Source organism: Thalassophryne amazonica, chromosome 10 (assembly GCF_902500255.1).
Source record: "Thalassophryne amazonica chromosome 10, fThaAma1.1, whole genome shotgun sequence".
NCBI classification, from domain to species: domain Eukaryota; kingdom Metazoa; phylum Chordata; class Actinopteri; order Batrachoidiformes; family Batrachoididae; genus Thalassophryne; species Thalassophryne amazonica.
Genome location: NC_047112.1, coordinates 100,989,654 through 101,003,682, shown reverse-complemented (window position 1 = coordinate 101,003,682; position 14,029 = coordinate 100,989,654). Strand labels below are relative to the sequence as shown.

At 42.1% G+C, this 14,029-nt stretch overlaps 1 protein-coding gene across 1 annotated transcript in view; it reads left to right on the top strand.

Moving 5' to 3' along the window:
- LOC117519298 (gamma-aminobutyric acid receptor subunit gamma-3) overlaps positions 1-14,029 on the top strand; it is a 281,204-nt gene that overhangs the window by 98,604 nt on the left and 168,571 nt on the right. The window contains exon 3 of the mRNA XM_034180629.1: positions 10,996-11,063. Coding sequence (XP_034036520.1) covers positions 10,996-11,063 — 68 coding nt within the window. The remainder of the gene's footprint in view (positions 1-10,995; positions 11,064-14,029) is intronic.

Here is a 14,029-nt window from a genome sequence, read left to right as displayed (position 1 = left end):
GAAATCGGGCCCCATTACGTGGTTTCAGACTTGATCGAAATCGGACGTTGCATCCCGATCAGGAATCCGATATAGAATTTATCCTTATTATTTTGATCAGCACTATTTCAAGCTCATTATTGCAGATTAATGGGCCTTTCATGCGTCAGAAGCGTCAGAGGCATCAAGAATCAGTGTAAAAAGCATTATTTTCAATGAGATGCGTCAGTGTCGCGTCAAAGATGAGCTAAAGTGACGCTTCTGATGGGAGCGCGCATTGCCGCTTGTCGGCAGGCTGACGCGGTCAAATTTCAACCCAGTCCTTTTTTTTAATTGAACAAAAGAAAAACCATAAGTTCAACCCAATCCAACTTTCGACACTCTGAGCTGTGACGTTGCTTCGCACTGTCCAATAGGAACGACGTGTCGGGCCAAAACACGGTAGACTAGTGACAGAAACCACTGATCTGTACAAAACAGATCGGTGCAGAAACCACTCATCTGCTCATTTATATAGCAGTTTTCTGAAGAAAAATCTTTGGAAATGTTTTTTGTTGTTGTTACCTCAAAATTTCTGATTACTTAGATAATTTCTTGTTTAACATAAGGAATCTTGGCCATTTATTTTTAGACAAATAAAATAACATGGAAATTTGTACATTTTTAAGTCTGGTAGATTATTACTTGATTGTTCAAGCTACCTCAAGGAGAAGTGCACTGTTTAAGTGATCAATAATAAAATAAGGTGATTAAAATGAAAATATTATATATTTAGCATTTGTTCATTGTTCGTTCAGTTTTTTTAAAGTATTGGATCGGGACTCGGTATCGGCAGATACTCAAAATCAGATGACTCGGAATCCGATCAGGACCAAAAAACACCTGATCGGGACATCCCTACATCACAATGTCGTTCTGTATTTTTTCATTCATGTTTGTAAAATGTGAGTATGTGTCTGTGCTGAGAGTCGGACTCTGGTCTGATTTGGGGGGGCGCGCTGACCTTTTTACTTGTTGCTGGCTGATATAAATTAAAGCATGTGCTCATGCTGCAGACTGCATATTAATCCACTCTGCCTGGGAAACAGGACTGTGTCAGGAGTGAGGAATTGGGAGATCCAGGGGAGTTCTGTGTTCTGGCTAACCATTGACTGATTGTCTCCAATTTTTTTTGCTGCGGGTCAGAATGCATCCTTCTGCTACAATCAGCAGAGTTATTATACCACCCAACACAGGCAGATATTAATTTGTAGATGATGTTTAGTGGCATGCAGGAGGATGATTTTAATGCAATGCCCCATCTGTTTAGGAGATGTGGACAGGAGCAGAGTAGACCAAGATATAGAGAAATGTGCAGATACAGTCTAGATTTATGATAATGGGTTTCAGGAATTTTATCAAAGAATAACTTCAGATTATTTTTCTTTTTTGGGTTTTGATGGATGACATGATTAATCTCAGAATCAGAATCAGAAGACGTTTATTTCCACATTAAACAGAGAGCAATATAAAATGCTAAGATAAAATATACAATATGTGCCAAAATAAGACAAAATATAAGATAAAAAAATGACATGAAATATGAAAGGCTGTGTGCAACAGAAGAACAGAGAAACAGAAAAAAACAGTGCAGTGGGAGGAGTGCAATTAAAAACCAAAATTACATTGTCTAAAGTGACCCGTGATAAAATGATAAAGTGACAGAGTTAAGCTTAAGGTGACTGAGTTATGAGGTGTTCATGAGTCTAACGGCAGAGGGGAGGAAACTGTTCTTATGGCGGGAGGTTCTCACACGCTGACTCCGGTCCGTCAGGAAGTCTGTGATCCACCTGCAGGTGGAGTCGGGCACGTGGAGCAGAGAAAGCTTGTCCTGGAGCAAAGCCGGAAGGATGGTGTTGAATGCAGAGCTGATGTCCACAAACAGGATCCTAGCGTAGGTTCCTGGGGAGTCCAGGTGCTGCAGGATGGAGTGCAGGGCCAGGTTTATGGCGTCGTCTACAGACCTGTTGGCTCTGTAGGCAAACTGCAGGGGGTCCAGGAGGGGGTCGGTGATGGACTTCAGGTGGGATAAAACCAGGCGTTCGAAGGTCTTCATGACTACAGACGTGAGAGCCACAGGCCTGTAGTCATTAAGTCCAGTGACGCGTGGTTTCTTGGGGACTGGAACTATAATGGAGGACTTGAAGCAGACTGGAACATGGCATGACTCCAGGGAGGTGTTGAAGATCCCCATGAAGACTGGGGCCAGCTCATCAGCACAGTGTCTCAGGGTGGCAGGAGAGACACAGTCTGGGCCCGGGGCCTTACGTGGATTCATCCTTTTGAAGTGTCTTCTCACGTCCTCCTCTTGGACGGAGAGGGCAACAGGGGGAGGGGGAGGGCAGCTGTGAGGGGGGGGGGGGGGGGTCCATGGTGTTTGAATATCCAGTTGTGTGGGGGGTGGGGAGGTGTGAGTCCTTGTCTTCAAAGTGTGAATAGAAGACGTTCAGGTCGTTGGCCTGCTTGAGGTCGTCAGTAGAACGAGGTGCTTTAGGCTTGTAGTTGGTGATCTCTTTCAACCCCCTCCACACAGAGGCCAAGTCGTTGGCAGAGAACCTTTGCTGCACACGTGAGCTATACATGGATTTAGCCTTTGCCACCTCCTTGCTAAATCTGTACTTTGCACCTCTATAGCTGTCTCTGTCTCCTTCTCTGAAAGCCACCTCTTTCTGCTGACGGAGCTGCCAGAGTTTAGGTGTGAACCAGGGCTTGTCATTGTTATATCTCACCCTGGTGCACTGTGGGATGATGCTGTCTTCACAGAAATGAATATATGATGTCACAGTGTCCGTGTAGTCATCTAGACTGTCTGTTGAAGCCTCAAACATATCCCAATCCATAGTGCCCAAGCACGCATGTAGCTCCTCCACAGCTTCATTGCTCCACACTTTAGACGTCCTCACAACAGGTTTAGAGAGTTTAAGTCTCTGTCTGTATGCGGGGATCAAGTGGACCATCATGTGATCTGAGAGTCCCAAAGCTGCACGGGCCACTGCTCGGTACGCACCACTCACTGTCGTGTAACAATGATCTAACGTGCTCCCTTCTCTGGTCGGGCATTTAACAAACTGTTTGTATTTTGGTAATTCCTGACTGAGATTCCCTTTGTTAAAATCACTGAGAATTATAATGAGAGATCGGAAAGTCTCTCTCCACGCTCATAATCTGATCCGCGAGCGCGCGCTCGGCCTCGTGTACGTCCGCGCTCGGTGGAATATACACAGAGCAAAGTATGAAAGAGTTAAATTCACGTGGAGAGTAGAACGGTCTGCAGTTTATGAGGAGATATTCCAGAGAGGGAGAGCAGTTTTGGGAGAATACAGTCACATCGGAGCACCAGGCATTGTTGATATAGAAGCATAGTCCCCCACCTCTAGTTTTTCCACCAGAGAGTGCTCGGTCTCTGTCTGTGCGGAGGAATTGGAATCCCTCTAGTTGGAGAGCGCAGTCTGGTGTCTGTGCATTTAACCACGTCTCCGTGAAGCACAGTACACAAGATGAGGAGAAATCTCTATTCTTCTTCATCAGCAGTGCCAGCTCATCCATCTTGTTGTGGAGTGAGCGGACGTTGGAGAGAAATATCCCAGGTAGGGCGTGCGCGTGCCCCTTCATCTCAGGCGCACGAGAGCTCCAGCTCATTTTCCTCTCCACCGGCGTCTCACTCTTTTGGCCAAAAAGTGAACCAGTTCAGCTGCGGGCACTAAAAAACTGGCGTAATGTCTGTGGGTGTTGATGATCTGATGTTTAGAGGCTCCTCGCGGGTGTAGGAGCATGACACTCGATTAATCTAATTCGCTTAACAGTTATTTCATATCTCAAAACGAAAGGCAGTGCTTTTTAAAGCTGTTACTCAAACTGCTGTCTCATACCAACTGTCCGAATGTTAACCAATGCTGAGCATGGCAGGTTGGCTATATATATATATATATATATATATATATATATATATATATAATATAAAATACCCAGTGCATCTGGAAAGTATTTACAGTGATTCACTTTTTCCACATTTTCTGATCTCTCCAATCAAATTCACGTCTGGGCTCTCAATGCTGGGCCACTCAAGCACATTCACAGAGTTGTCCTGAAGCCACTCCTTTATTATCTTAGCTGTGTGCTTAGAGTCATTGTTCTGCTGAAAGATGAACTATCGCCCCAGTCTGATGTCAAGAGCGCTCTGGAGCAGGTTTTCTCTGTACATTGCTGCATTGATCTTTTCCTCAATCCTGACTAGTCTCTCAGTTCCTGGCCCTGAAAAACATCCCCACAGCATGATGCTGCCACCACCATGCTTCACTGTAGGGATGCTGCCTTGTTTCCTCCAGACATTCACTCCAGAGACTTCAATCTTTGTCTCATCAGACCAGAGAATTTTGTTTCTTGTGGTCTGAGAGTCCTTCAGGTGCCTTTTGGTAAACTCCAGGCGGCGGTCATGTGCCTTTTACTAAGGAGTGGCTTCTGTCTGGCCACTCTACCATACAAGCCTTATTTAACCTTTATTTAACCAGGTTAGTCCCATTGGGATTGAGATCTCTTTTGCAAGGGAGACCTGGACAGTTATAAAGTTTCCAATTCACCTAACCTGCATGTCTTTAAATGTGGGAGGAAACTGGAGCACCCAGAGGAAATCCACGCAAACATTGGGAGAAAATGCAACTCCACACAGAAAGGCCATCAGTGGTAATAAAACCCATTACCTTCTTGCAGTGAGGCAACAGTGGTAACCACTAAGCCACCGTGCTGCCTAATTGGTGGATTGCTGCAGAGATGGTTGTCCTTCTGGAAGGTTCTCCTCTCTCCACAGAGGAATGCTGGAGCTCTGACAGAGTGACCATCGGGTTCTTTGTCACCTCCCTGATGAAGGCCTTTCTATCCCAGTTACTCAGTTTAGACAGGTGGCCAGCTTTAGGAAGGAACTTCTTCCTTTTACAGATGATGGAGACCACTGTGCTCATTGGGACCTTCAAAGCAGCAAAAACGTTTCTGTACCCTTCCACAGATTTGTGTCTCAAGACAATCCTGTCTCTGAGGTCTACACACAACTCCTTTGACTTCATGTTTGGTTTATGCTCAGACATGCACTGTCAACTGTAGGACCTTATATGTAGACAGGTGTGTGTCTTTCCAAAGCGTGTCCAACTAGAAGCACTCGGAGAGCGCAAACCTCTGCCAAAGCCATAGGGTCACTGACGTCACATGGAATACCCTTTGGCAAAGAGACTTATTCCACGTTGTTTCACGCATCTACCATCATGTTTCAGACTCAGTGGTTAACCCTCTGGGGTCCGAGGGCATTTTTTTTGGACACTTCACTCGCCTAGCCTATATGTTTTATTATTGCTGTTAACAGCTCTCCCTGCATCCCACAATCAAGTTTTATGTCTCTTTTTTCAGGACAACCTGTACTTTCAAAATATATATGCTATAGTTGTGTTTTATAAATGTAATAAAGGTTTACAATCAGAAATAAGAAAGGAAAAAGTAAAGCGGAAAATAATTTTCCACACACATTTATTCAAAACACACAGCAAACTATAATAAACAACTGTTTTGACGCTTTATAAAGGTAATTTGGGCTCTTGTGTGAAAGACTGTACAACAAAAAGGTTCAGACAGTAAACACAAATGCACATTTTGAACAATATATACAATATGCGTTTTGTTTGTGTTCATCTCAAAGCAATTTCTGTCTGCTATTACACAAAGGTCACATTACAAACTTATACTTCTATGAAGTTGACTGTGTGTTTGTTCTCTCCTGCTCTGAAAGCAGCTTTCACAATTCGAGGCTCATTCAGTTTGAGGAGCGGCCCCTCCCCCCTCGCTCCATTGATATGGTAAACAGTGCTTTACGCCGGAGCGAGAGAGCTTGCCACAGGCTTATCCAATAACATTCACAGGAAAACTAGTCGAGCAATCCTGATACTCACACACTCTCTTTGGGCACATGAGATTGTCTGAGACGCTGTCCGTCTGCTCACTTTCACTTTCGCTGTGCGTAATGGCACAGGGTGCATTGGAACAGCCAGGGGGCTACTCAAATGGGCTAAATCTTAAAAAACAATCTTTGGTGTGTCACGTGAGGTGAATCTGCCCTAAGGTTGGATTTTGGAAAACCATGTGACGGTGAACCAATTCTGATTGGACACTCACATTGCTCAAGTCATCACACAGCTTCTATGAAGAGTACAAAGATGGTGGATGATGGCTCGAAAGTCTGCAGAGTTAACTTTTCAGCAAAAAAAAAAAAAAAAAAAGAGTAAGTTTCTATCTCATATCATTAAAAAGTTATTTATAATTTAGTAAAGCTTGGTCTCAGCCGTCGTATACGACGGTGTCGGCCCCAGAGGGTTACACCCTTAGATCTTCAGCAAATGTATTTATAAAGAGAAACTGCATAAACTACACAAGTTTTTTTATTTTCTAATAACAAGTTTATTCAATGAGGAGAAACAAATGCTAAATTATTGTTGTGTCGTAACTTCATTTTGTTCAGTCTTTGTGACCCGCCTTCATGAAGTTAGATGCAAAAATACTGAAATTGGCCCTATTTTGCAATGATAAGGAATCCTTAAAAAAATTACTGGATCTGGATCATATTCCGGATCATTACCAAAATTTAATGACTTCTAAGTTAGGCCAAGATACACCCCTGGTAAAAATTTCATTGAAAACCGTTGAGGATTTTTTGAGTAATCCTGCTAATGATCCAACCAACAAACAAACAAACAGACACGACCAAAAACATAACCTCCTTGGCGGAGGTAATCAACTGAATTTACCCCAGGTGGACTCCATCTAAGCTGTAGAAACATCTCAAGGATAATCAGTGGAAACAGGATGCATCTGAGCTCAATTTTGAGCTTCATTTCAAAGGCTGTGAATACGTATGTACATGTGATTTCTTAGCTTTTTATTTTTAATTAATTTACAAAAATCTCAAAATAACTTTTCACATTGTCAGTGTTGGGAATTGTGTATAGAATGTTGAGGAAAAAATGAATTTCATCCATTTTGGAATAAAGCTGTAAGTTAACAAAATGTGGATAATGTGCAGCGCTGTGAATACTTTCCAGATGCACTGTAGTATCTGCTTTGTGGACCATGGTATTACTGTATGTAATTGGTCCGATTAAAACTACCTCATAGATGCTGTGTGGGGTATTGTCAAGAGGAAGATGAGAAACAATACAGACAACCTGAAGGCCATGATGTCAGTAACACATCAGCAGTGTCAGTGGCTGGTCGCTCCATGCCACACTACGTTGATACAAGAATTTCTGCTAAAGAAGGATTGACTGCATAAATGAACATAATGGTAGTTTTCAGACGTCTGACATTTCTATATTATAAATCCTTTGTTTAGGAAATTTTCTAAGATTTTTAGATTCACATTTTTATTTATTTTTTTTCTCCTGTAGGCTGTAATTATCCAAATTAAAATGGAAAAAAAATGCTTGAAACAGTTTTCTGTTGTGAGTCCAAAATACGAAGATACGTGCGGGTGCATCTCAAAAATGAGAATATTGTGAAAACGTTAGATCCCTTTTGGATCCAACATACCTTTCTGGCGCCAAGCATGCCAAAATACAGGTAAATGATGGACAGAAAGGCTAATCTGTGATTGGCTATTGCAATCTGAGTGGAGAACATATATATATGTATATATATATATATATATATGTATATATATATATATATATGTATGTATGTATGTATGTATATGTATGTATGTATATGTATGTATGTATACGTATATGTGTGTATGTATGTATGTATGTATGTATGTATGTATGTATGTATGTATACGTATATGTGTGTATGTATGTATATGTATGTATGTATACGTATATGTGTGTGTGTGTGTATTCTGGACTCAACATATGAACTAAACTGTTTCAAGCATTTTTCCATTTTAATTTGGATAATTAAAATTAAAATGTACAAAAATTAAATGCGCGCACACACACACACACGTGTACTTGTAGATGTATTTGGGCTTTCAAAGGCATTTAATGTGAAATTGAGGAGTTTTTTGATCTGTAGATGTGACTTCTCACAGCACTACTACAAAGTTTTGCAGCTGTCTCCTTTCCACTCAGTGTTTTGTCTGTAAACTGCACTATGCCACCAAAATGACTTTGGAAATGTCACAGTGTTCCACTGCAAGTAAAGATGGTTGATAGAATCTTGTGTGCTGATGTGCTCAAAAGTTTCCCTAAACTTCTGAAGCAGACCTCTAGACCTCCCTGCTTATCTTGTAAGGATATTCTTGGTCTTAATTATGTGTCAGAGGCGATTAAAGGGGTTTATTTGTCATCAGTTACATTTGTCAAAGTTAATTGTAAACAGTTGCACTAGAAACCTTACCTGGAACATTTACCAGTTTCCAGATTTCATGCAGGTCGTAGGCACAGTTTGAAACAAGAAGAGACGAACTGTTCTTGCTCTCCATGGGAACATTCAACCAAGGACCACAATGGAAATCAGTGCCAGTTGCTTTATTTTATTATCCTTTTAAATGTATTTGTATTGTATTCATTTTATACAATGGCATTTTCATTATAAATAAAATCAGTCAATCAATTAATGCTCAGCTTTTCAACAGGTGTTTAGGACTGTTGGTACCGATGGGAAAAAATAAAAAACCCCAAAAACAAACAAAACAAAATAAAGACACTCAGTGTGAGGGGATTCGTGTGAGGCTTTGAATAGCTAAAGTTGAGTGATGCAACACTTGATCACCTATTTTAAAAAACTAACAAACTCGTACAGAAAATGTAAACCTATATTTCTAAATGAATTTGCCAAACTCTCTCCTCTGGTGTTAATTTTCATATGCTGACCTGCATAAGCTCATCAGGAGATGGTGCCAAAGCTCCAGGGAGACCTCCAGTTGGGTGAGAGGTCACCATTGGGGGACGTGGCGAGGAAGACGTGCACTTCTCCCTACGCTGCTCCCTGAACCAGTCATTCAGCCACATACACAACGAAATCCGGTCATACTGTGACTGGGGCTCGTCCAACCCACCATTTTTTAAATTCTCCACCAGACTCTTAACAAATGTGTCCCACAATGCTGCAACATCCCAGCTGGATTCTGCTACGAGGAAACAGAAATCAACAGAATATTCCACGACTCTGCAGGAACCCTGGCAGAGGCTGAATAAATGCCCGGAAGCCATATATCCCCCAAAGGATCCTCAAAACCTTCTGAAACTCTGCCACTAAGGCATCATATGACGCAAGGATTGGAGACTGGCTTTTCCAAAAGGTAATAACCCACATCAGCCTCTCCTCCCTGAGCAGACTCATCACATAAGGAATCTTGCTTGTATCTGAGGAAAATTTTGATGTACTTTGAGAGAAAACTATGGAGCACGGTAACAAAGTAACAGGTGCCAAAATCTCCTGAGAAGGTTCCAAGTCACAAACTAGTGAATCCTTAAGGAGGGTGTCGGGTGAACTAACCGGGTCAGGTTGTAATGGAGGTTGCGTTGTGCTGGTAACATGGGGCTAGTCCAGTGAGTTGATCTGTGAGAGTGGCTATTTGTGAGCAAAGCTGTGATACCTGTTCAGACAGATGTTTATTACTTTTGTTGAGGATTTTGATCTGTTGTTCATGTTCCCCGATTAGACTCCCCTGGAAGGAGAAGTATGTGGCGAAGCTGGTCCACCCCTGCTGAGTTCATTGTTGGCCAGATTATTCTGTTGTGAAAGTGGGAGATTGTTGAAATACAGATAAATATACAATTAATGATATACATTTATTGTCCAGCAAATAAACACCCAATAAACACCCAGCTTGAAATGTAGTTTTCATATTCACATCTTTCATACACAATGTTATTTTGAACTAATCAAACACAGGAAATAATTGTATCTTTTGTGGACACAGTGCAGGATTATTTTTTTTTATTATTATTTCTCCCTCCCAGTGGAGTTTTGCATTGGTCACAGATGTGCGAATTGTGCATCTCCTGCATGCATCAATGGTCACACTGTAACGTGTGTGTGCTGTGTTCTATGGTTCTTTTGAAATACGTTTTTTGCATTATGTTTGCGTGCAGTTGTTTACAGTGATGAGGCAGGAGTGCATCGTATCATCGTATTGTGAGTGGCCGGTTTGAGATAATTAACCAGACTATTGAGAGAATGAACATAGAAAGGCAAAAATTTAGTTTAAGTCAAGGACTTCACTGTAATGACCCGAAGTTTGCACAGATGGAGAAGCGACTATAAGAATTTGACTCCCTGGAGAACACCGTCAGAACACACAGGAGGTTGCTCGAGTTGGGGTGGGACAGATTAAATGACAAGCAATGACCTTGAGCACGCAGAGATGTTCATGTCGGCCATACAGACAAAGCACTGAGCGAGCAGAGTGTTTGAGAGTTGAACCCTTTTAGCCAGAACAAAGGAGTTCTCATCCCCTCTTAATCAAATCCAAAACTAAATAATTGTTTTTTTTGTTTTGTTTTGTTTTTTAACATTTGTAGCCAAAGATGTTGAAGGCACCAAGGAATTCCTGGAAAATATAGACTTTGTGAGAGTGGCTCTTGTGTTGGTTTAATATCAAAATGATCCGTAGCTCAAACATTTTCTACCTCAGGGCCAAATCGAGTTGCACAGAAACAGCTAAGTAAAATTCTGAGCATATCCTTTGCTTTCCCTGCTAATTCCAGGGAATATTCCATGCTATGAAGACAGCTGCACTGTGTGTGAGAAGGTGTGAGTTTTTGATTAGGCGTCAGCTGGAATTAAAAATTATACTTTCAATTTAGCTGTAGACAGCTGCATCACTCCTGACAGTATTAACGTCTATAAACAACAGGAAAGGAAATAAAGCTTCATTTCTCTGTGGAGTGGATACAGCTTCGGAGGTGTTCTATGATATCTGTTTAAATGATGAAGACTAATGTGATTATCAACCAGCACAGCTCTTTGAGCTCACTTTCTCTTTTCTTTCCTCCACAGTTAAGCCTACAGTCATAGATGTTGACATCTACGTAAACAGCATTGGACCAGTGTCCTCAATAAACATGGTAAGTTTGTACTTCCCACTTTATTTTAGGGCTGCAGCTATCGATTATTTTACTAATCAATTTATCGGATAAAAAGTACTTTGCGTTTTTAAAAAACATCAATAGTCCAGGGCTCTCCATAAGCAGTGGCACAACGTCTCTGCACCAAAGTCTTGACATTTTGCTGAAATGGCGATGGGATGTGGCTTTCTGTTTTGTTTTGTCCCCCCAACTTGTAAAATTTAACCTTTTTTTTGGGGGGGGGGGGGGGTTGATGAATTGGGTCCCTGGGTGAATTTTATTTTGTTTTTTTAATCCCTCTTTCTCTGTGATTCAGCAGATGCATTTCAGCTGCAGGCTGAACATGCAAGCCTCACAGTCAGTTTTTTTTATTATTTTATTTTATTTTATTTAAGTTACAGTGTTTGTGAAGCATTGTGTGTTGCCCAAAAAGGTGAAATTTAAAAAGCGAAACACTCAGTGCGAGTCTGAGCAAAACAGAGAAAGAAGAGTGGACTTTTGCTGAGAGGATCTTATTTCAGAGAGTGTTTGTCAGTGTAGCCGGGGACGGAGCTGTGACTCGCCCGGTCGGAGGGGGGTGCTGAACCCCTCACAACAGGCAGAGAGAGACAGCAGCCGGCTGCATAGTCACTCCTCACGGAGAGCGGACAGTGTGTTTTTAAAAATATACAAACACACTGCTTCGCTTTAAATGCACAGTCAGTCTGCTTCAGATGATCAGCGCAGACTGTCTTTCCCTTAAAAGGCTTTATTTTACTCTTTGTGTCGTATTGAAAAGTGGTAGCTTTTGACGCTAAATTGATTAGCATTTACATGTATGCATGCTCTACTCTTCTTCAGTTTTTTTTTTTTCCTGTGGATGTTACAGCACCACAAACAGGCCTGGCATATGTACTACAACGTGAAACGACACTTCAAGGCACAGAATTTGCCTCCAACATTTTTTCCGTGTAGGCTCTCAGTTGTCCAGGTGGTTTCCATAGTAGAGAAGCTTGAATCTTTGACTGGACTGGGTTGCTTGACGCGAGGATGTTTCGCTTCAAATCGCAGAAGCTTCCTCAGCTAAAATTCTTGCTCTGGTAGTCTGACTTCTGTCTTGACTCTTGTAGAGAAGAATAAACAGAAGCCACAAAAGCTGGAGTTTTAAACCTAACCAGACTCCTCCTAACCGAGAGGCAGACTGCTATAGGCTAGTGACTAAACAATAGCTCTAATTATCACCTATTGTGCTCTAGTTAGCACCCTCCTAATGTCAGGGCAGCTGTCCCTCCTAATGATGGGATGGACGCCTCTCCTGATGCCTCCCTTGACGACTCTCCTGATGATGTGAATGACTCATTACCATGAACAAAAGACTGAAACTAATTTGACCTGAGTACCCCACTGTAGCCCTTCCCTGCAGACGGAAGGGCTAAAGAACAACTACTTGTCCGGAAAGCCCTCACAGTATGTGGGTACCCACGATGGTCCCTGGACAAAGTGCAGAAGTCCCAGAGAACAAAGAGACCAGATAGACTGGAGACGGAGACAAGAAGAAGAGTGTTTCTCCCTTATTTAGCAGGAGTAGGTGAAAAACTACAGAGGATCTTCAGACAGCACAAAATCCCATTTTACTTTAAACCGGTTAACACCTTGAGACAGAAATTAGTGCACCCTAAGGACAGGATCCCTAGTTACAAACAGAGCAATGTAGTGTATTCTATCAGATGTCAGGAAAACTGTAACGAACACTACATAGGTGAGACTAAGCAACCTTTACACAAAAGGCTATACCAGTACTGCAGAGAGGGCACCAGTGGACCTCAGCCTGCATTTCATCTCCACCTTAAAGACACTAATCACAAGTTTGAGGACAAGGAAGTTAAAATCTTAGCCAGAGAGAAGAAATTGTTTGAGAGAGGGGTCAAGGAGGCATTCTATGTGAAACAGTTGAAACCCAGCCTTAACCACACTTGCTTGGGACTCCGACAAGGGTGGTCGCATCTCCTCCACTCTCCCTTATCTCTGTTCTCTCTGTTCTCTACCTTTAACCTTCAAGTCCCTACTTGACCAAACTGTGAATTCCTCAAATTATATTGGATTCTGGATCTATTGGACCACTATTTGATTAACCATGGAATTGATCAGCTGGTGTCTGAACGCTATTGACACCATTTTTTCTACAAGAAGGTCAGGACCGGGGGATCCAACCTGCCCAGATGGAACGTATCCTGCGGGCTATGTTCTTGACTCCTGGAGTTCTTGGCGTGCGGAATGCTTGGCGCCTTTCTCCGTTGAGGACGTCGAGGACTTATTCATTTTTGGTCTCATGGTAGCAGGGCTGATACTTTTTGGCTTATGTGCTGCCCTGATCTACCATAAAATTGGCAAGACAGTGGCAACAAGAACCACGGCCCCTCGCTTGTCCGTCATGATTAACGAGGTTGGCAAGGCAGTGCATTCTCAGACTGCGTTGACTCTTGAACTCAGACGCAAATAGGATGACACCTTGGAGCTGATGCGTGCCTTGCAGTTGAAGCTGAAGGTTTCGGAGGCCAGTGAATATTCTTAATTCATAATTGGGATTTGGTTGTTCAAGTGGACTGTTAAAAGTGTTTTTCACTGCTCAACCACAACACTCCAGGCTTATCTAGCCTCAAGGACAAATTGCCCAATGTTTACCTCCAGAGGAATGTCTTCAGGCTCTGGTGAGATTATTCAGCTCCTTCTTATCTCAACCCACAAAGACAATAAACTGACAGACTTACACATGGACAAGACTGAAACATGCTCCATATTTTTTTTCCTTTATCCCCCTTTCTGCTCCCCATCACTTTACCCCATCCCTGCAAGTTTAGCACACATAAACAATGTCAAATGTATATGTGTTGTCTTTAATTTTGATGTGTGCCATTATTACGGTAAACAAGTAATAATTGTGGATTAATTGCTGTATCTTGTCTGAGGTAATTGGAGTGTAAATAAAA